The following is a 23,519-nucleotide window of genomic DNA, read 5'->3' on the forward strand; positions in this document are numbered from 1 at the left end:
CAAAGAATGGTCTGCTGGAGACTTGAAAAGTACTATTCATCTTAATGCATGCTCGCTGTGTTCCCTGTTCCATAGCTGCTGCTGAGACTTGGCCCCACTGATGCTGCTGTTTTTGTCCCTCTGAAGTGAGGATTACTCCAAAGAGTAAGCATTTTCAATAGTTTTTATCAAATGTTTGGGTTTTGTATGACTATGGTTTGTAACAAAGTCTGCCTCCTATGCCTACTAGCCAGCTAGAAATATTCTTGCCTCTTTATGGTTTTACTGTTAGGAAAAGGCACAGTGCCTGAAGACTGCATCTGATTTGCACAAGCAAGTTGCTAGTGGTGCTCTTGTGCTACAAATGCTGGCCATCATGGTCTCACACTAAAGAAACTATACTTCTAACATAACCATAACATCTCCTTAAGCACCTCACCTTTCTGCTAGGAGTTCACGTGCAAACATACAGCATCACCAGTCTCTCTCTATCCATACCCCTGTCCTCTCCCACACGCAGCAGGCCACAGGGCAGCAGGGGGTTGGTGTAGCACAACAGGCAGCCTGGTGCGGCTGCACTCTGGTGAATCCCATCAGACCCTGCAGACTTATACACATCCAGCTGGAGCAGCAAATCATGCACAAGTTTTGGATTTTCTCCTTACAGAGGTGAACGGCATCCCTGCAGTCCTCCCATGTCACCTGACCTTGCTTCCAGCAACTATGCACTTTCTTTTTATGCCTAAGATTTAGAAGAAGATCCCTGCTCAGCCAAGCTGGCCTTCTACCCCTCCTGCTTGACTTCCGACATTTTGGAATTGCCTGTTCCTGTGCTCTTAAGAGGTGATATTTAAAAAGTGACCACCACTGGTGTACCCAAAAGTCTTCAAAAGCAGATGCCTGGGGGATTTTACTAACTAGTTCCCTGAGCAGCCTGAAGTCTGCTCTCCCCATATCCAGGGTTGAAGTTTTGGTGGTAGCCTTCCTCCTATCACCAAAAATTTTAAACTCAACTACTTCATGGGCACTATGACCAATTTGACTGCCAATCACCACTTTACCCACTAGACCCTCTCAGTTTACAAGCAACAAATCTTGGAGGGTGCCTTTCCTAGTAGGCTCCCTTAGTCCCTGTACCAAGAAGTCATCATCAGCTTGTCTTATCAATGTATATAACTACCAGAAGTGAGGGTGCAAAGAGGACAGAGCTCTCTCTGCTTGAGCCAGTCTTAAATGCTTGGAAAATAAATTCATTTTTCTATATTGTAAAGTAAGTCGTTCTCCATAAGTATCTCAAACCCAAGTTTGTTTCTTATCCATGAGCATTCAGAGATTGCAACATGGGTATTTTGGTGGGCTTATTGTCTTAATTACTCTTTCCCTCCCATGGTCTTTAGATACCACACAGACTATCATCTTAATGCATCAACAAGTGGCAAAGTCACAAGTCTGATAGATGGCTCGTACCATCTTCCCAATGTTTTCTTACCTCAACAGAACTATTTGTTGAGCCTCCTGTTACTGTGTGTCTGCTGTATTGCTTGAACTGCTGCAATCCGTCTTGCACAGCCTGTACCACTCCATCTCCCCCCTGTGGGTAACAGCCTTCTCTTGGTAGTGAACGGAGCTCTGAAATGCAGGCTTGAACTCGTGCAAAGCTTTCCTTCAGTTGCTGAAAAACAATATTCAATGAAATTGAAACGCAGAGAATGTCAAACATAATATGAAATATTTTTCCATAATTTGGAATGAGGCCTTTGAATTCACAGCAGTGAGATAAGACAGGGCCCAGGAGCTTTTTACTAGTCATAAAGCCATGAACACTGATATGAATTGACCCCTGGCCATATCACCATTGTTATACCCATACTCCATCACTCATTGGGCTGTGGACCTCTGGGACCTGCACGCTGGAGGGCTTGGAGTCAGACTGCATTGTCAGGTCAAAAAGGGGGTCCACAGACTCATGGGTAATGGGTCCATAACCTGACAGCAAGGAGAATAGCTTCAAACATATCCTTCATCATTCTTAATACAGCAGCTGTGGAACTGGGGGAGCACAAGGAGAAAGAACAGCAGAAAGTGCTTGGGCTGGCGTACTCCCCCAAAACAGCCTCTCCTTTTGAGATTGAGCTGGTGGGCTGCTGGTCTGACCCATAAAGGCACTTCTTATGCTCTTATAATGCTCTTTTAGAACATGCACCACAGTAATCATTCTCAGAACAAATGCTGATGGAAGGTCTGTGGACCGTCCTGCTTCAAAAATGAGATACCAGAGCAAGTATTAGAAAAGAAAACTTATTCTATAGTTGTCATTTGAAAACATTTTATTCTTTCATGGAACAACTACCACTATATAATGGCTGCCCCAAGGACAGCTGGTCTGACTCATTATAGCAAGATGAACATTACAAATGCACAGTTTATTAGCCTGATGAGTTCCACTATGCTTCTTTGTGTCAGTCTCATGTACTGGAGGATATCGGGCCATATTCTCACCATCTGCTATTGTGATTTAGATTACCTATAGTCCAGGGCTACCAAACCCATATATTACATATGTTGCTCACCACTTCCTTGAAGCTGGTATCATTTTATAATGATCACCTAAATCTATAGAAAGCAGTCTGAAAATGAACCAGGCTGGCCACGATCCCGGTAGGCCCCTTACACTCTGTTTCCCCAAGCCATATTAGTTAAAGCTACCTAGTAGGTATTACCAAGCCATGTCCTTGCTTTAGCATAGATGTGACAAAGCAAGAGTGCACCCAGGATCCAAAGGTGTGTGGAACATAGCTAGCATTTACACAGATGTCAGCTCACCTGGCCTTCAACAAGAACTCAAAGTTGACAAATAACCAGCAAGCAACCTGGCAAATTGTGGCCACAGGGAAAACTACCAATGAACTATGGCAAATCTGTTTGAAGCAATATAAGACACTACTGCCAGAAGTCACTTTCCTCACAGAATAGGCAACAGCTGAACGTATGCTTCATTTGCTTTAGAAACTTGGCACTGATTCATTAAACAGCTCCTGAGCAGCCATGGTTTACAGCATAGCCTTTTATGGTGATTGAGTTATGAACCAGGTAGGCTGAGGCTTGTTACGGGCAGCTCAGATGGCTCTGCAAACAAGGTGAGGCAGAAAGATGGGACAGCCCAAACCTCATCAGAATGGTGATGAGCAGTTTTAAGGAAAGTCACCACACTTTATACTGGCTGTACTCTACAGCGTGAGAAATGTCTGGCCCATTATCTCAGTTCTCCTGTGAAGCTGGGAACCTTTTGTACATGCACAGAGCCATGATGCTCTTCAGAGTGCTATAGCAAAACTCCCTACAGTTCAGATGCCTGCCCTCAATCCAGAGAGGCAGTTGCAGCTCACAGAGATGTAAACCGTCTGTCTCAGGTCAAGTATTGCTCCTGAGTGGCAGAACAGGGCTCAGCATGTGCTACAGGGCAGCTAAAAGCCCAGTCAACTACCTGGGTGTCTTGGAACTGGCACCAGCAGAGTTACACTTTCTCTTGCATGCATACAGCTGCTTTAAATATTAACTTAGGCTGGTCTATGCAAGCTGTAGTTTCAACTCTGGAATGTACTTGAGAAATCCCTGCTGCCCATCCCCAGGGAAAAACAGTAGGAAGATATGGTTTAGTGGAGGACTTGTTAGTGTTAGGTCAGAGGTTGGACTAGGTGATCTTTGAGGTCTCTTCCAACCTAGATGATTCTGTGAAAATTGCCCATCAGTTGGAGGTGCTCTCAGTCCTTACCCACTTACACGTTAAAGTTTCTGACCCTTCAATGTTCACTTCCCCTCGTGTCACCACCTGTTGTCCTCCATGGTTATTTACTTTATTCCTAGTTTCCCTTTTTTTGGCATCACCTCTCCCTTTCCAGGGAAGCTTTTTGGAGATCTTAGAGTTAGGCCATTAGGGGAGATCAATAGGAACGCAGACTCTAAACATGTGCCTGGGGAAGAATGAAAAAAGGGCAACCATATATGACACTTCCTCATGTACTCTCCCAGCCTCTGTTTTCAGCTCTGGGGGGTTCCTGACTTCATATGATTTGTCTAATAAGCAACCTCCAATATATATCTATCTTGGTTTCTCACTGAGAACTATCAAGTTATTCTCTAGCTAGATCAAAAAATTCAAGTGATAAACATGCATTATTGACACAAATGGGTACATTCAGAAGTACAGAAAAAGTGAAGGAGCACTAGTATTTCTGGAGAAGGGTGAAATGGAATAGATGTTTAGCAGACAGAGATATAAAACTGGTCCAGTACTAAGAAGCTGCAGAGGACCAGAAATCATTTATAACAAAATTAGGTCCATCAAAGATAGCCATCCTGCTATACTTTACTGTCCCTAAAAGGGAAAGAACAGTTCTGAAAAACAGCCCTCAGTACATCAGCAGATGTTTAAATAGAGATGGCTTAGTAGGCAGAACACCCAGGCAAAACTGGAGGGCTGTGCCTATCAACATGGCGTGCGGTACTGGCTCAAGTCTTTGGGTAAGAACTCCATGCGCTTGGGTGCACACTTTGCTGGCTTGGACAAGTCCCAGAAAAACACAACATTATGGCAAAAGAGTTGATGTGATTACCAGTCAAGAAAACAGAAGGAGGGGATACTTTTTAGCTCTCTTTACAGCATTGCTGAGACTGGTATTGGAATGTAGCATCCAATCTCAGTGACCATATTTTGAATCAACTTTGAAAAAGACAGAAGAGTGAATACAGAGAAGGGCTTGGAAGTTATTAAGTGACTATGAAAATGCCTTGCAGTTAGACTCATATTTTGTTCTCTTTCATTTACCAGCTAGAAGATTACAGGGGAACCTGATTATCTCTAGAGGAAGAAAGAATAAGATATATGCAGGTTTTTCAATCTAGCCAAAAGAGGAAATATATGAACAAATCCCTGGAAGCTAAAGCCAATAAATGCAAATTAGAAACTGGGTGCAAGTTTTGCAATGACAATGATTAACCAGTGAAAGAAATTATCAACAGAAGTAGATTATTGTCTATCTTGTAATATCTTCAGATCAAAACTTCATGTCTTTCTGGAGAAAATGCTTTAACGGAGTATGGCTATTTTAGTGAAATATAATATATAATAGGCAGGGTTTCTCTGTCTTAAAAAACAAAACAAAACCAACAAAAAAAAACTATGATTATCAGAATGAGGAGTTGTTTTTTACATAAAAAGAGAATCTATCATAAGCGGCAGAAGATTCATATGATTCATATGAGGGCAAGCAGGGGGATTGTGTGATCATACTCTAGTGATCCATGATTATTGAATGAGATCTGAGTTTGTTTTCAGCCAGCACAGGTTGGAACAGTGTCAGGACTTTCCTAATAAATAAAAAAGCAGGTGTTTGGCCCTAAACACTTAGAAATTAACTTGGACAAAATGCAAAACCACAGAAAACAGGCCTGGAACAAGTTGTGATACAGAATGCCTAGTCCATCCCATATTTCCATGCCAGAATGGATTATATCTAAATTCATCCTAAGAAGTGCCTGTTCTTAAAGACCCTAATCAAAGTGATTTCACAATCTCCCCAGTAAATGTTCTTCTGGTGACATCTTAGTTATCCTGTCATGTTCTCTATAACCCATTCTGCAAAATGAACAATGCCATTTAATACAGTCTCCTTGCAGATCCCATTTTCTAAATTCATCGTTAGTGTTGGCCTTTGATTTTTTCCAGTTGGCCTCTGCCTCTCTTGAGATGTGAAAACTTGACAAAATATTTCAGAATGTTTTTACCATGGCTGAATAAAGTGGAAGGGTTCATACTGGGTGTTCATACTACCTTACATAAATGAGAGTGCTCAGTATGACCGCAGTAGGATGACTTCATAGATTCCCATGAAGTTTATGATGCTTTCCAAACCCAAACTTCTATTGTAGAGCTGCTACTAATTCTCCGTCTGTGTTTATTCTGTTGCATAGCCCTATGTGAATGAAGTACTTGTTCTTACTGACTTAGATCAGGATATTTCAGGATATTTCTCAAATTTGGCAAAAATACTTTGAATTCTGATCCTTTCCCCTTAAAGATCTGGAACACCTCCCAGAGTGGTAATATTTGTATAATCAACTGGTATACAGGCAATTTCACCATCCAAATTATTGCAGTTGTGGAGATGTGATTGGTAAGTTTGAAGCAGCACAGGCAGTGCAGGAAGTAGCATGTGGGAGAGTGCAACAGATGGTACAGAAAGGAACAGCACAAAACCTAATTTATGCACATGAGCAACTTCACAGATCAAAAACATGAACCTTCTCCTTTTAAACACCATTCTCTCATAAAACTCACTTCTTCCATGAAGTCTAACAGGCTTTGCTCTTTGAGAATGATTATTTTTTTAAATATAAATTTGTAGTAAATCATAACTTTCTTTACTGAGCTGCAACAACATATTGTATTCATGTTTGCTACATCCCAAGAGACATAATTTCACACTTACCACAAAGGGAAGCAAACATTCCTGCTGGTTCTGCACCACATAGAGGCTAAGGAGGGGAACACGGCAGGGACCTGTCAATCTGCATGCCAAACAGAGTGTGTTTTCCAGAGCTTCAGAGAGTACAGAACAAGTGTTGGCCCAGGAAGCTGATGTGACATCCACAATGAGAATCCGTGCTGGTTGCTGGCAGTGTGCTTTAGTATCAGGAAATGTTCTCCGTGTTTCTGAGAGTAATTTTCTGGAATTCATGGCTTCTGAACATAGGTAGTAGACGTCCAGTTACCCTTCTGCATCTAAGCTGGAAAAATTAACAAATATCAATGAGTGAGGCTCTCCTTTTCCAATTCACTTGAAAGCAATGTGAGACATAGCAAACAGTAGTGAATTAGACCTCAATAGCTTTCACCAAAGTATTTGTCCATACTTTAGGATAAACCCATGCAAATATAAGGGAAAATGCATAAGGTCGGAAAACAAAATGGATCAACCAAAAAAGATGCATAGCAAATATACTTGTGCAGCTATAACTGGAGCAACTAATGTTGCTAGCACAGCCACGCCTAGCCCATGGATGAGCTATGTGATACAATCCTCCAGTATGACTCAGGTGTGTGGCAACGATCTCCAGCACAGCAGTGATTTCCAACAGCTGGTGGATAAAAAGACTCTGAACTAGTACTCCTGCTTCTGCAGTGGCCAAGCGATCATACCCAGTATCCTGATTAGAGCACAGCCCCCACTCCTTGATGAGACAAGTAGCTGTCATATCCAAAAAAGGCCATCACGATGCAGAAATAAAATAATGCATATACATCAGTTTTACATTGTGAACCATGCAGAGCCAACCTTTCTTTGGAGTTTCTAACACACAAAGTTAGCTCTCTGCATTAACAAAAGCCTCAATAAATATAGCACTAAGGTTGCCTGCAGTATCTCATACTGTTCAAGCACATGGAGTACAGCAAACTGTAAAAATCTGGAATGTCAGAAACGCCAACAGAAAGTATTTTCCAGCCAAGCACCAGCTTTGATTCCCAGAACTGGCTAGAGACACTGGGAATACTATGTATGGAGGTGGATGTGCTTAATGTGCGTCACAGAGCTGTGCCAAACGATGCAGAGATTCGTCAGAACAGCTTGATGGAGCTGTCAGCATTGCAGACAACAGCTTGCACAAGGAAGCAAAGCAAAGCAGAAGGCTCCTGATTTCTTGGATCCCGTGTGTGTGGGAAGAGAGGTGGTGCTTGTTCCAGTGCCCTGAGAAACCACAGATCACCTGGTACAAGAACAAAGCACATGGACCTCTTTTTGTATGCTTTCTTTCAAATATCCACCCTTTCATCTGGAAGCACAACTGCACTTTTGCATGCATAAGGTGCTGTTAAGGCTGGTGCTGTTTTGAGAGACTTCCCCACAATATTTAAGAAAATTTGACTATTTTTGAGAAATGATAAGCAGAAGCAAGAAAGAGAAGGATCATGCTGTAAAAGAGGTCTTGTGTCTTTCCCATGCCTTACAGAGTATGAGGCAGAGAAACCATTCGGCCCTGAGTCCAGTGTGAACACCTCATAGTTTGGCTCAAAGGTTTGGAGGCAAAGTATTCACCTATGCTTTTCCACAGACCTTGAATGTGACTTCTGTGTGTCATCCCCCCGGCACCTTCCCTTCAGTACATACATCTTAAGCACTAAAGCCAGCATTTTCCTACTAAAAATTCTTTTCCTTCCTCCATTGTGAACAGAGATGCTGCCCAGAATCTGCTCTTCACTTGGCCTTGAAAAGAACAAGAAATGCGTTTCCATCTAATTTAAGTATCATCACGAAAACAAAAATGAACACAAAAACCCACCACCAACAACAAAAAAATGTATTTCTAGGATGTCTGTCAATGATGTCAAAACAGAGTGATCACAGACTGAATTTCAAAACTGAGGCTAACAGTTCAGAACTGGTGAAAATATTTTATAAATATCATGTACATGTGTGTGTATCTTGCTTTGTTTTGACTAGTAACCTGATACAATTTTATTGGAAAGTGAAAAACAGATAACACTTTAATCAGTGTCTCTTTTGAAGCTGTACAATATACAGTAAAGTTTACTAAATTACTTCACTGAATCTGGAAAAAAAGAATTGTCTGTATCTTTTTTTTGTGTGATGAGGCTTTGTACTACTCATCTCTGCAAGCACCTAATGCTTTCTCAAACAAAGAAACAAAATCTATCCTACAGTCAGAAGTCTAGAAAAGTTGGCTCTGGTTTGTCTTGGTTTGAGATGGAAAACTGAACTTTGATACTGAAAAATACACTTTTTCTGAATTTGAATGAAGTCTTCACTCTTGACACTTCACAGAACTATGCCTGTTTTAAGGTGCCCTGGTAAAACGGATCCCTCATCAGCTATGTTCTTAGACTAAGGGTAACTGATGTAGGCTGTAAGAGAGGTGGGCAGTTTACTCTGTATGTTAAATATTGTGCAGAGAGCTGCACATAAATCATATGAATATTGCTAAGCAGAGATTAATTGACAGACCACAGTTATGAAGAAATGAAATTCCTTCAGCTGATAAAGAAAAGGTTGTCTAACCAAAGAATTCTGTATAATAGTCTAATTGGTTGCTATGGTAAAATCACATCTTCATTAAAGTAGCAAGTGAACTGACAGAGAGCCTAGCCTAAGGGATTACACCATAATTCAGTGTGCATGAGTGAAAACTCTTCTAGCATCTCATATAACATTAGCTTACTGCTCAATAAAACAGAACTTATTAGCTGTCAAAGCTAGTTGCTAACGGTAATGTACATTTTGCTCAATGCAGGAAGACAAATACTGAGGACAGTTTCCATTTTCTTTCTAATAAATAAGTCAGCAAACTTGGATTCAACCTCAATTTAAGTGGGAGTGAAAAGAAAAAAAAAAAAAGAAAGAAAGAAAAACACAAAACACAAAACCAATAAATGTGAATAATGAGTTTAACTTAAGAATACCTTATTGGGTAGCTAAGCCCCACAGACCTACTTTGACAGTGGCCTATTTACAGAGAAGTACACAAATAAACTAAGAAAACCTCAATATGCAATAATAAGGAATACAAACTATTGGTGAGGAAAAGCTTTTAAAATGGTGAACAAAAGGCACCAACAAACAGTATCAGTTAACAGGCTTAAGGACAATAAAAACTTATTCTTTAAACTATTAAAGCATAAAAGCTACTCTTTAAACACATCAAGAGCAAAAGACAGCCCAGAAGTGGTATAAACCTGCTATTAATTTATATGGATATTTTTTTCTTTAACCAAGCAGAAATGGTGTTCAATAAATATTTTGATCTGCATTTAGAAGAAAGCACTGATGACTAATTATTCTGATTTCCATTTGTGACTAGAGTGGATATTAAGTTCAGCTGCTAGGTCTGCATGTTTTACACTTTAGGAAGAGGATCTTTGTGCCCTGGAGCTCTTTGAACCATTCTGAACCTTTAGCTCATCTCAGAGCTGTGCAAGCTCCACAGTAACCATAACGTTCTTGTTTAAACAAAGAGCATGCAACATGATTCAAATAGCAATAGCCCATTTGTCATAATGTATGTAACAGGCAAATTAATAGAAACAGTGATATGATGCATAGTCAATAGCAAACCTAAAAATATTAGCGTAAGTATGGAAAATAGATCTCATTGATCAGTGGATTTTAGTGGGATTATACACAGGCATAGGGGTTTCAACAGAGTATAATCTGATCTCTAAGAGGCATTTAATTTAAACACACTTGCTTTTAGTCACCATATCACTATAAAAAGCAATGTAACTCCTCAATAAATAGATTAAGAGACAGTAAATGGAGAAATTGCAGATAATATATATAAATGAGGATTATTCAGTCAAAAATTTTCCACTTGAGTTCTAATTAAGTAGAGATCAGAAGATACATAAAGATTTACCATACAGAATTTATAGAAGACACAAACATTGAAGTGTCTAAGTAGTGTGGACAGCCTCTGGTGTACCTTTTTATCTACCAAGCCCAGATGGGAAGACATTTATTTAAAAAAGTCAGGATGAACAGAAGAATAAAATCAAACTAACAAAGTTAGCATATAATCAAGCTACTGAAATTATTCAGGATCCTATATAACAACAGACATTGCATGTTCTCCTGTACATCAATGTTAATAGCCAATACAAGGCTTTGGGGTTGTGTTTTTATTGAGATAAAATCACCAACTCTTAGTAAGAATAGGTACTTTATCATAACATTAAAATCAGTCATTATCACCCTTGCAGATTTATTTTTTTCTTAAACAGAAAGGAATTATGATGTTATAGGAGTTTAGAAAAAAAGCCATTGTCTAATTCTGAATCGCTACAAATAATGCAGCAAATGATTGTGGATGCTTATCAACCACTGTCTTGACAGATAAGGACAAGCTGATGTATAATGCATATGCCCAATTGCTGCTATAGAACAACCAGCCGACTCATAAAACCCATCAAGAATGCTCTGAGGAACACTGTGTTATCATAAGGGACTTCTGCTTGAGTGATGTGCTTGCACTCTCAGAATTAAAATTTTTTAGGTATTGTAATATCTTTTTGATGAGATTATATGTACGATTAATAAAACTTCATAAGGCAGATGCTTTATCTTGCCTGGCAAATTGATTAAGAAACTAGAATGATATGAAGTCAACATACACATTAAATGGATTAAACCTGAATAATTCATAAGCCTCAGAACATAACTGTAGACAGGCAAACATCACTGAGGGTGTTTTAGTAAGTGTATATGAAATCACTGTGAGATACATGCACATATCAGAGCAGACTGAAATTATGCTCCATGGTAATGCCTTACAGGCAGGCTCATTTTTATTTCTTCCTTTCTCCTACTCGCTGCCACAAGGCATCTTGAATCCTTTTCAACACAATGAAGCAGGATTGAACATGAGGGAACAGTCATTTCCCTTACATCACACCTTCAAATACCCTCTAACCAAATGGTTAGGGCACTTTCCTGAGAGGTGGGTTATCTTCCGTGAACTCTTCATCCTTGAATGCATACCTCCCACATTCTAGATGTCTTTCCTAGTCGTTAATCTGGTGTATGAAAGGATGAGTGGCAATAACCACAGCAGCTTCAACAGAGGAGTGATCTCTTCCTGTTTTTTAAAGCAGCAACTTAGTTACATGGCACCAGGAGCAAATGCTGGTTTGTGTGCCCTCAGTGGAAGCAGCTGCTGCATTGTAACCCAGATCAGAGGACTGACACGATAAAGAGGGTAGGATTTAAGGTAACACTGTTCTTTTTGTACTTCCAGCTGGCCAGGAAAAGTAATTCCTTGGTCTGGGCGAGACCCAGAAATCTAACACTGTGGCATGGGTTCTGCTGTAGTCCATGCAGGATCTTCCCAGCCATGACTGGACAGGGCCTGCACCTGAGCAACCACATGTGACACTGCTATTATGAATGACAGTCCTAAAAACTTAGTCTTCTCTTTCTGCATCAACACCAAATTCTGGTGGACTGCGAGCAGTGGGATGATGAATTAGACCAAATCTGCTGCAGGAAGGGTTTGGGAAGTAGGGCTGGAAAACTGCAGATGGCAGCTTCTCTCAAGCCTCCCCTGTGCAGAGGCAGCAGCTGGTAGAGGAGAGCCAGAAGACGCCCTCACAGCTTCCCAGGCTGGCATCTGCAGGAGCAGTTTGCTCCCGGGCCTGTGTTGCAGACCGGTTCCCAAGTGCTATGGCCTCCCTTCCGCTGTCAGCTGCCCAACAGCCACACAATAATGCAGATGGCCTAGCATGAGTTAATGCTGCTTCACACAGAAAAACTCATGCTAGATTTACAAAGGAAGTCTGCAGTTTGCAGGGGACTACGCTGTGGAGAGCAGCCAGTCTCCTGCTCCAATTTCTCCTTCTTCAAAACCCTTTCTGCTACCACATAAAAATCAGTGCAAGAAACAAAGTAAACATACCAGGGTTTCTGTCAGCTCCAGGACAGAATCATATAGCAGGGGGCTGTGTTTCTATACTCCTTCCTACCTCCAAAGCACTTGACAGTCTTTTGAAGGTTGCACTCTGCATTAATGGCCAGTTGCAATATATCTCCAGTGATACAACTTCAGGTTATTCTAGAAGCAGTTTCATGATAGGATATAAGACACTAACCTCACACTGTATTAGCAATATAGGATTCCTCAGTGAATCGTTCCTTATTACCACAGTTAGTATGTCATGCAGTTCCATTATTAACTCATCAAAACTCAAAGTATCATAGAATCATAGAAACACAAGGTTGGAAAGGACCTACAAGATCATCTAGTCCAACTGTCCTCCTATCACCAATACTACCCATTAAGCTATTAAATCATATCTCGTAGCACCTCGTCCAGGCACTTCCTGAATACCACCAGGGACGGTGACTCCAGCACCTCCCTGGGCAGGCTGTTCCAGTGCCTGACCACTCTTTGAGAGAAAAAGTTTTTCCTGATATCTAATCTTAATCTCCCCTGGCACAACTTGTGGCCATTTCCTCAAGTTCTATCATTAGTTACCTGAGAGAAGAAACTGACCCCCTCCTCATCACAACCTCCCTTCAGGAAGTTGTAGAGTGCGATGAGGCCTTCCCTGAGCCTCCTCTTCTCCAGACTAAACAACACCAGTTCCCTCAGCCACTCCTCACAGGACTTGTGTTCCAGACCCTTCACCAGACACACTACTTGGCCTTGATGTCTTTGTTGTAGTGCGGGGCCTGGAACTGAACACAGTACTCGAGGTGCAGCCTCACCAGAGCTGAGTACAGGGGGACGATCACCTCCCTGCTCCTGCTGGCTACTCTATTTCTAATACAGGCCAGGGTGCCATTGGCCTTCTTGGCCACCTGGGCACACTGCCGGCTCATGTTCAGCCAAGCATTGATCAACATTCCCGGATCCTTTTCCTCTTCACAGTCTTCCAGCCACTCTGCCCCAAGCCTATAGCGTTGCATGGGGTTATTGTGACCAAAGTGCAGGACGCAGCACTTGGCCTTGCTGAACCTCATCCCATTCGCCTCAGCCCAGCAGTCCAGTCTATCCAGATCCCTCTGAAGGGCCACTCTACCCTTAGGCAGATCGACACCATCTCCCAGCTTGGTGTCATCTGCAAACTTACTGAGGGTACACTCTATCCCCTCATCTAGGCTGTCAACGAAGATATTAAACAAGATAGGCCCCAGTACTGACCCCTGGGGGACACCACTTGTAATGGGATGCCGGCTGGACTTAACTTCATTAACCACAACCCACTGGACATGGCCCTCCAGCCAGTTCTTTACCCAGAGAAGAGTATACCTGTCCAGGCCACAATCAGCCAGTTTCCCCAGGAGAATACTGTGGGAGACTGTGTCAAAGGCTTTGCTGAAGTCTAAGTAGACTACATCAAGAGCCCTTCCCTCATCTACCATTCTGGTCACACGGTCATAGAAGGAGATGAGGTTGGACTAGCACGACCTGCCTTTTGTGAACCTGTGCTGGCTCGGCCTGATCCCCTGGATGCCACGCAAGTGCCGTGTGATCTCACCCAAGATGATCTGCTGCATAACTTTCCCTGGAACCAAGGTCAAGCTCGTAGTAGTGTAAGGCTTCCTGTCCCACTGTTACTATTGACAGACAGACTTTTCCTAAGCCTGAGTGCTTGAGTGACAAGAAGCTTTCCAGTAATTTCCGTCCTAAATGTGTGGTGTCTGGTCATTTTACCCTGTTGTTCTTGTGCCAGCATTATCTTTCTCTTTCTTTTCTCCTGTCTCACTTTTTGCACAATTTACATATTTATAGACAAAAACCATATCCCTGCTCAACTTTCTAGTTATAGCTCATAAAATAGTTTCTGTATTTCCCCTGCTTATCCTAGTAACTCTTTTCTGCAGCCACTCCATTTTGAACATTTCTGTGCATATTTATTTCATTTCTGTTCATATTTCATTCACATTATATAAAACATTTCAGATGGCATCTCACATATTTCTAATGGAACTCATACTTCCTTATTACTATTGAATGGAATTTGTCATATATGACAGTTGGGAGTACAGAATACTCTAAGCTCAAATGATAAACCAAAGCTCATAAGTATAAGTAGTACTCAATATGTATTCAATATGCATTAGTGTATGTATTTTTCACTATGACTATCAATAACATATAGCTTAGGATTTTTTTAGGATTTTTTTACCGAATATAGGTGGCAAAAAGCACTATTCATGTGTTAAATTAAATATCAAGAATAAAATCCCTACAATATTAATGTATGCCTACTGCTTACAAAGGCAGTGCTGTGTGTTTAGACCACATGCTATAACACAACCCCCTTGTATGCTGGATGTGACCTCAGAGTCACTCAATCTGCAGTCTCACCATAACTTTTTTCTCATAGGTTTATATTTCCTGTACTATTTTGCGGACAGCTTTAGAAAGCAATGCTACCCCATTCACAAGTCCTGTGACTGGATACTCAGAATGAGGGAATATAACCCCCAGCTGCCTGCTGCACTTGTCCTCTGGTCCACAAGACAGACACTATAAAATCTGCACGTTAACTGCATGTCCCACATTGCAAACAGGGAAGTGCTGAAAAGGCTGTGGCAGTTGTTCTCTCTAAAGAGATTTGCAGGTCTCTAAACTGGGCAACATCCCCCACTGCAAGTTGCGTCTGTAAGGCTGCAGTGCTGGTGTAATGGTATATCCTCTGTGGTTTTCCCTATGGTGGGGGCCACAGAACAAGGGCATGCATCTAACATGGCAGGGTTCATAGAAAATGGGTACATTGCATTAAATGAAACAGTGCCTGGGCTGTTCATCCTCCAGAAACACTGTGAGGAGGGCCAGGAGAGAGCTTCCCCCCACTGTGGGGACCCTACCCTGGGGGACATGCCCATCGAGCAACACTGGGCCTGGCTGGGCCATGCACTGTGGGACATGCCCAGGGCAGCATCCAGCCTAGGCTTGTGAGGGGCCTCCGTGGGCAGTGATGCTGCGCCTGGGGCAAGAGGAGAGCCTAGCACAGCACAGCACAGCAGAGCCCAGCACAGCAGAGCTGGCGCTGAGGTTACCTGCACAGCAGTCCAGTCGGGCAGAGCTGTCCGGCCCTCACTGCTCAGGTAGGCTTCAGCAGAGCAGCCATGCTGGGCCAGAGCTCTCCTCCCACAGGCCAGGACCATGCTGCACACGCCCACTGGCACATATGCCACTGCTCGCAGCAGGCACCACACACGTGCTCAAGGCACTCCTGGACATGCACACAAGGTCATAGGCACGCATTGTCAGGTACAGGCATGCTTGTGCACACATGGGCATTCACAGGCGAACATAGGACCATGTAGACCCATGTAGGTAGACCTATAAGGCTGAAGAGGAAAGGACTGACAGTCGTTTCTGCATCCAAGTAGCTGCTTTTTGTCTGTTCCCTTTTTCTTTCATCCATTAGGAAATGAACGTGTAAAGGAAAATATAAATTTTCAGAAGGTATTTTAGTCTAAGAATACGTGGGAGATCTCAAGCTAAAATCACAGAACGACAGAATCACAGAATCATCTAGGTTGGAAGAGACCTCCAAGATCACCTAGTCCAACCTCTGACCTAACACTAACAAGTCCTCCACTAAACCATATCACTAAGCTCAACTTCTAAACGTCTTTTAAAGACTTCCAGGGATGGTGACTCAACCACTTCCCTGGGCAGCCTATTCCAATGCCTAACAACCCTTTCAGTAAAGAAGTTCTTCCTAATATCCAACCTAAACCTCCCCTGGCGCAACTTTAGCCCATTCCCTCTTGTCCTGTCACCAGGCACATGGGAGAATAGACCAACCCCCACCTTGCTACAGCCTTTTTTAAGGTACCTGTAGAGTGCGATAAGGTCGCTCCTGAGCCTCCTCTTTTCCAGACTGAACAATCCCAGCTCCCTCAGCTGCTCCTTGTAAGACTTGTTCTCCAGACCCCTCACCAGCTTCGTTGCCCTTCTCTGGACTCGCTCGAGCACCTTGATGTCCTTCTTGTAGCAAGGGGCCCAAAACTGAACACAGTACTCGAGGTGCGGCCTCACCAGAGCTGAGTACAGGGGGACAATCACTTCCCTAGCCCTGCTGGCCACAATGGACCACAAAGGACCTAGCCCTGCTGGACGATCAGTGATGATCCTTTCAGAAAACTAGAATTTATAAACTAAATATGCCTATTAAATAAAGATCTTAAAATTATAATGATCTTAAAATTATAAAATAAACTAAAATGCATATGTCCTCAATGAATAAATGTCTCAAATGTCTATTACATTCTGATACCTCATCAGCTGTATTTTTTATCAGATGCTACAAGAATCTGTTACCTCCCATGTCTTTATCATTCATTTGTATAGATGTTCATCGTCATTGTGGGTGGAGATTATAGATAATACAATGACCACAGCAGTACATAATGATAAATACAGATCAGCTGGAATAGAAACATGTAAATCCTATTTGCAGGTTGTAGCATATCTGTGGGAAGCCAGAAGAGAATTTGGGATCAGTATGAAAATTATAGAACATCTCAGACCGACACAATTGTTAAGAGAGGCAGTGCTATCCTTGATTATCTAGATAAGGAACTTTGAAATTAGAAGTACAGAAGTGCATCGTCTCTGTATCCTACTGCAGAAGAGTTTTTATCAGAAGAACAAATCCAATGACTGGAAGCTGAAGCCAGAAATGTATATAACCATTAGAATGTTTTTTGTCTGTTTCTTTCTTCTTCTTTCAGGGAATATTTGGCTGGAGTCTCTGAACCTGGATTATTATTAGTAATAATAGTGTATTCTTATTATTTATATTTATATTTATATTATTTATTTGTATCACATCACCAATGTTACAGTCATCTAGCAGGGCTTAATGACACTGAACATTGTTCAAACATGGAACAAAAAGGAGATTGTAGACAGGAGAATACAAGTGATCAGCATTGCAGAAAACAATTTTGCATTACATAAGTCCACTGTAAAGCTACTTTTAGAGAATTCATGCCTTTCTGGTCCTTGCATCTTTCAAGAGGTAAAGCAAGACTGGAAAAAGTTGGGGAAAACCAAGGGTTATGAAATGCGTGTCACAGTTTCTGCATAAGAACTGATTAAATAGACTGATTCCTCAGCTTCTGAAAGAAACACCTGAGGGCATACATGATAGAAGCATGTAAGATTATGAATGGCATTGAGAAAGCAAACAAAAGTTTATTCATATTTATATTTAAAAAGAGGTAGAAGACATTGAGTAAAATGATCTGACCAAAGTTTAAAACAAGCAAAAAGAAATAATTTCTTATACAGGGCATACTTAAATTCTGGAATTCATAGGCAGGGGATGGATGGTGTAGAGGCCAAAACCATGAATTAGTTCCAAATCTAATCCAATTAACTCATGATATGAGACACCTTCAGTGCCTGTTAAATGGAAAGATGGAGATAAAACCTTTGTCCTAGAAAGAGTTCATAAACTGAAGATTACTGGAAAGATGATTCAGTGAAATTATCATCTGTATGTGCTCAGTTCTTACATTCCTGCTATCAACATCTCTTCCTGACCACTGCCAGAAATAGCATACTGGGCATACAGGGCCTTAGTCTGACCAAGCTCTCCCAAAATAGTGGGATGAGATTGGGCTTTGAGCAACCTGGTCTGGTAGGAGGTGTCCCTGCCCATGTCAGAGGGTTTGGAACTGGGTGGGCTTTGAGGTCCCTTCCAAACTAAACCATTCAGTGATTCTGTGATTAATCCTGGGTTCTTAAGAATCATGATAATGGTTGAAAATGATACACTCAGCCCATAGCTTACTGTCATAAATTGTTCTGGATCCTAACTCTCTCCTGGTGAGGGCTCTACGCTGTGTGCACATGTGTGCATGGAGGGCTAAGTACCAGCAGCTGGAGCCAGACCATGGCTTGGAGGCTTCTGTGTCCAGGGGGCAGCAACTGAAGTGTGTGCGGGTGTGCAAATGAGCATATGGTGGTTAGGAAAGAGCAAGCTCGATAAGCCAGTGAACAGGGGAAATGGCCTGGGAGCAAGGGGTGTGTGGATCTCAATGGGCAAGACTGCAGAAGGAGCCGGTTGTTGTAGGGACAAGGGGAGTACTGGTCAGCTGCGTGCATGTGTTACATGGGTGTGCACATAATGTGTGTGTGTACACAATGATCTGTGCAGCCACTGGAGCAAGGCTGCTGCCTTGGGGGCTCAGATGCCCAGATGCCACATTGAGCCCAGCTGCTGGAGGCATCTACACTGGAAATGTGGAGATAGATATATGTGTGTGTGCATATATTTATATATTTCTGCCAGCGGACTTCCATACTGCAAGAGCAGGGAGCCAGATGAGACATTGGTGCAGTCTGTGTTGGTGTGAACACTCTGGATGTCTGTGATTTATGTGGCCAGCTGTGTATATGTATATATTCATGTTCTGTACACATGCTCTGCATGTATTTGCCTGCTGGGAACGTGCTCAGCTCCACAACTGTTTGGGCCTGGAGGCATGGAGATGTGGCAGCCTCGCCACTGTCAGATCCAGCCCCATTTCCTCCTACCAGCTGTAGCTGGGAAAGCATCATATGTACCTTAAAATAGAACCTGATAATATGGTAAATAATATGTAAGTGACTTCTGCACTAGCAATGAATGAGCTTTCTGGGTGAGAAGGTGCTTTTCAAGCATACATTCTTAAAACACATGGCTGTTGTGAGCAACGGTGAGTTAGGAGAATGGAAGAATATGAGGCAGAGATCTCAAGGCTATGATGGAATGAGGACAGTACAAAAAGTGAAGTTTAAAGAGAAGAAAGGTGAGTAACTTCAGTGTCTGTGACAGGTAAAAAGAAAAGATCCGTCATATATAAAAAGCTAGTGCAGAAATTATTGCATAGGTCATGGTAGTTCCATGGGCTGAAGGCAGGAGTAATAGATTAGAATAGGCTTGAATAAAAATTTTTCTGAGCAGCATAGGGTAACAGCCCATCATGGCCGTAGGTCTCCAGAACTATGAAGCAACTCCGTCTCTCTTCAAGGCTGTGCAGGAACTTGCTGGCCCAGGGAAACATTTTCTTTGACTCCTCCACTTGCCTTGTCATAAAGGTGTTATTTTCCACAGCTTTGAGTGCCATTCTTGTTGTACTAGCTTTCATATACTCGGGTGATGTAACAGGTTTTCCTGGGGTTTCCTGTCAAAACCACATTTGCTAAATTCAATGTATTTCGTCCTTGCCAGAATTATAGGCATACTGCTCTGCCTACTTGGACAGGGTCTATACAATCGCCTTCACTCTCTGAATGTCTCAGAATACATTTGCCTTTTCTTCTCCCTCATTCTCTCTCCCTCCCCTCCTCTCCCCTTCTCTTTCTAAGGTGACAAAAAGAAGCCATAGTTTGTATTCAAATACCTAAGAAGGGATTCTGTTAAAATGAGAAACATACCCAGTACTGCGTATTTAGCTGTCCTGTCTACTTCATCATGGAGCTTTCACTTTTTTTTTTTTTTTCTGCAGAATTACAAAGAAAGTATAAGAAAAAGCACCATGCTTGACAGTGCTTGCATGATTGGAGTTTTTTTACGAACTATTTGCGAGTAGTTTTAATTATCAGTTCTAGTTTTTGAAAACTAGAAGGGGTATTTAGCATGTATCATGTTCTGAAATGACATTTAGCCTGTCTCTGTGGCATCTTTCAGTAATCTTAAAGTTACTTGCCTTGTAATTTACTTGTAGATATTAGCCTGTCTTACAAAAGTAAAGGTCCACTGCTTGTTGTCCATAATCCACCCTCCCTTTTATCAATCTTTCACCTAGATCCTCACACTGTAGAGGAGCTCCAGCTGTTTAATACATTATTCATCTACCTAAGATGCAAGACTGCTTCTCTTGTACTTCTGTTGCAAAAATTCTCTCTGTTCCTTAGCCTACCAGCCTGTGGGGTTCACTGGCTCTATGGAGAGATTCTTGCATGTTTTGTAACTCCACACTCTCCCCGCATAGTTCTCTGTGAATTTTAGAAGTATTGGAGACTGATTTTCATTATATAGATACATTGCAGGTTATGGGCTGCAGTTTAGAACTTTCAGCATTTAATATAAATCAATTTATCTTTCTATATTCTCAAACTATTTGCATACAAAGGATTCCAATCTAAAAAACAAGGTGTATCTTTGCTCACAAATGATTTAATACATGCTTAGATATCTTGGAGAGTGAAAGCATGTATGGGATGACATTTGTTTAGAAAAGGCAACTGAGACCAAATTTTGAGGTACAAAATTATAATATTTCCTGAGCAGTTTCAGATTTGTCACCCCCATGAAAAATGATTAGTAATTTGTCCTGGTTTTGGCTAGTATAGAGTTAATTTTCCTTCTAGTAGCTGGTATGATGCTGTGTTTGGGATTTAGGATGAGAATAATGTTGATATCACGCTGATGTTTTAATTGTTGCAGAGCAATGCTTGCACTAAGCCAAGGAATTTTCAGCTTCTCACACTACCCTGCCAGCGGGCAGGCTAGGGGTGCAGCAGGAGCTGGGAGGGGACAGACCCAGGACAGCTGACCCAAACTGGCCAAAGGGGTATTCTGTACCATATGGGGTCATGCTGAACAATTATATGGGCTGGCTAGCTGGGATGGGGTGGGCCGGCTGCTTGGGGATAGGCTGGGCATTTGTCAGTGGGTGGTGAGCAATTGTATTATGCGTCACTTATTTTGTACACATTATTAGTAGTAGTACTATTGTCATTATTATTATTATTATTATTTTCCTTCATTTTCTGTCCTAATAAACTGTCTCTATCTCAACCCACAGACTTTCATTTCTTTCTAATTCCCTGCCCCATCCAAGAGAGGGAGGGGGGAGGGTGAGCGAACAGCTGTGTGGTGCTTAGCTCCCAGCTGGGTTAAACCACAACATAATTCTATTTACACCTTAATTATTTTAAATTAAATATTATTTCTTAAAATAACTTCATGATTTTTGTTAGTCTGAGATTTATAATTTCCTTCATAAATTATTCAATTCAATACTGAATGAGACTGAGATGGATGCATGTGTAAAACCTAGCTAGCTGTGAACTCACTCAGGTTTGTCTACCTATAGTAAACATCTCTGAAGGGAAGAATTTAGTTGAGGAAAGCCCAGCTCCTCTGCTTGCTTTCAGGATAAAAGATTTCCAGCTCATGCTCTTCAAAAGGATGGCTGGGTTGTAACTGAAATACAGGTTTTTCACAGATCATCTTTGGAACTCCTGTAAGACAGCTGTTGTGACTTGCTACCAGCAACCAGTATGTTGTTACCCTATAGAATGACACATGGCATCCAAGCATCAGTTTTACTACACAGGAAAAGCAGCTTTGCCAGTGAGACAAGGCCAACTGCCTCTCCCTTAGGAGTTCACTGAAGTGTGTAGCAGGGTGGCAAGGCCTCAAAGGGGTGGCAGGGCAAACCATCTGCTTGATGAAGCCCTTCCCACCCCATCTCTGTTTTTCATACATTTCTGCATGCTGCCACATCATCTTTCTCTGTACTTACACCAGCCACTACATGAGGCACAGGCTGGGGAAGTGAGCATATGTGTTTTTTTCCTTTTACATGAAGTTCTGGCAAGGAAGCTGCTTGCTGGTCACAGCTCCCTGTCAGTGAGGACTGGTGTACAAAGGGCTCCCAGGGTGCTTCCTGAAGTGCAGTAGGGATGCAATTACTTAGCTCTGCAGGGGTCCCTTGGTGTCTCTCCAGGATGTGTACATTCAAGGACCTGGGTCCTTGAATGTGCGTTGAGGCACTGCATTGAAAGCACAGATGGGACTGAAACCCTCTGCCTGGTCCTGCTCTTTTGATTACTTTTTGAGGCAGTAGCATTAGTGTGAAAGTGCTTGTTTCCACAAGGAAGCAGTAGTGTTAGTGTGAAAGCGTTTGTTTTCACAAGAAAGCTGTACTGAACTAGTTGGTAAGTGAATTTCAAGCCTTGTTGCTGTTCCAGGATAAGTTTGAACATGGGAACCTGTTTGAGAGTATTAGAGACAAGTTTATTTGTGGTAGTCCTAGCTGCTTTTCACACATAGACAAGCTGTAACTTTTCACTGCCAGTTCTCACGGGTTGTGGGGACATTCTGTGGTGCACTTTAGGAGTGCTCTGAGATCAGGAGAGAGGACAGTGTTTATAGTTTCCAGCCTGTGATCTTGAAAAAAATCTGTGTTAGTCTGCATAGGGTGCCTACGTGGGACTTGCTGCTGACTTCCTTGTGACACCATGAAATTTGGGTGGGTCTGCCTACATGCAATTTTGGCCTCAAAGGCTGTGTTTACCACTGGCTTCTTGAAGTTTCTGGACTCCTAGTAGATAGGCAACATAAAGAGTTTGTCTTTCTCAGTACCTGTGGTTTGGCAGTGAGAGTGTCTCCACAGTGTCTCTGGTGGGGGTCTTGTGTCAGGCATGACAGTGAAGTTGAGCTCTGAAGAATTACCTGCTTTGTCTGAAAATCCAAAGCTGCACATTGCTCTCGGTGGAGGCATCTTCCCCAAGCTGGCCCTACACCAACCGTCTTGGATTGAAGTAGCTGTAAATGGAGAGTGCAGTACCTTCAGCATTCTCCTTGCATGAAGGGTTGTGCACCTCTGCTCTGGGGGGGTTGTTAAAGCCTCTTCTGGAGCAGCTTGCACACTGGACCTGGCTGATAACTGTGTGGTATAGACAGCTTTCGTGGTTGTGTGTGTGTTCACCTGGTTGAGAAGTTTCTTGGCTTGTGCAGGGGAAGTCCATCGCTGCAACATGTAGGGCATGTAGCTTTAGTAGGAGAGGTTCTTGCAAGTATCTTGGAACTGTATGACCTGCTCCTAGTTAAACAGGGCAGCTCAACAGACCAACCATACTGCAGTCATGACTGATTCCTTTGCCAGGCTCTGCCTTTCAAAGTTGTATATTCTTTTAGCTTCAGCTGAACTTTGTGGCTAAGTTAGGTTTTGTGTGTTAATCATACCAAAAACGTCTGTAGAACCAGAGTCTCTTTGGGACCAGACTTC

At 42.2% G+C, this 23,519-nt stretch overlaps 1 protein-coding gene across 1 annotated transcript in view; it reads right to left on the bottom strand.

Moving 5' to 3' along the window:
• The window catches only part of LOC121069226 (meiosis 1 associated protein), a 34,897-nt gene extending 18,806 nt beyond the window's left edge, over nucleotides 1–16,091 (bottom strand). Inside the window, exons 1-3 of the mRNA XM_040555181.1 lie at nucleotides 15,555–16,091; nucleotides 6,468–6,765; nucleotides 1,469–1,651 (exon numbers count right to left, since the gene is read on the bottom strand). Of these exons, the coding sequence (XP_040411115.1) occupies nucleotides 1,469–1,651; nucleotides 6,468–6,716 (432 nt within the window). The 5' untranslated portion in view covers nucleotides 6,717–6,765; nucleotides 15,555–16,091. The remainder of the gene's footprint in view (nucleotides 1–1,468; nucleotides 1,652–6,467; nucleotides 6,766–15,554) is intronic.
• Nucleotides 16,092–23,519: the final 7,428 nt, after the last annotated feature.

The sequence above is a fragment of the Cygnus olor genome, chromosome 4, assembly GCF_009769625.2.
Source record: "Cygnus olor isolate bCygOlo1 chromosome 4, bCygOlo1.pri.v2, whole genome shotgun sequence".
NCBI classification, from domain to species: domain Eukaryota; kingdom Metazoa; phylum Chordata; class Aves; order Anseriformes; family Anatidae; genus Cygnus; species Cygnus olor.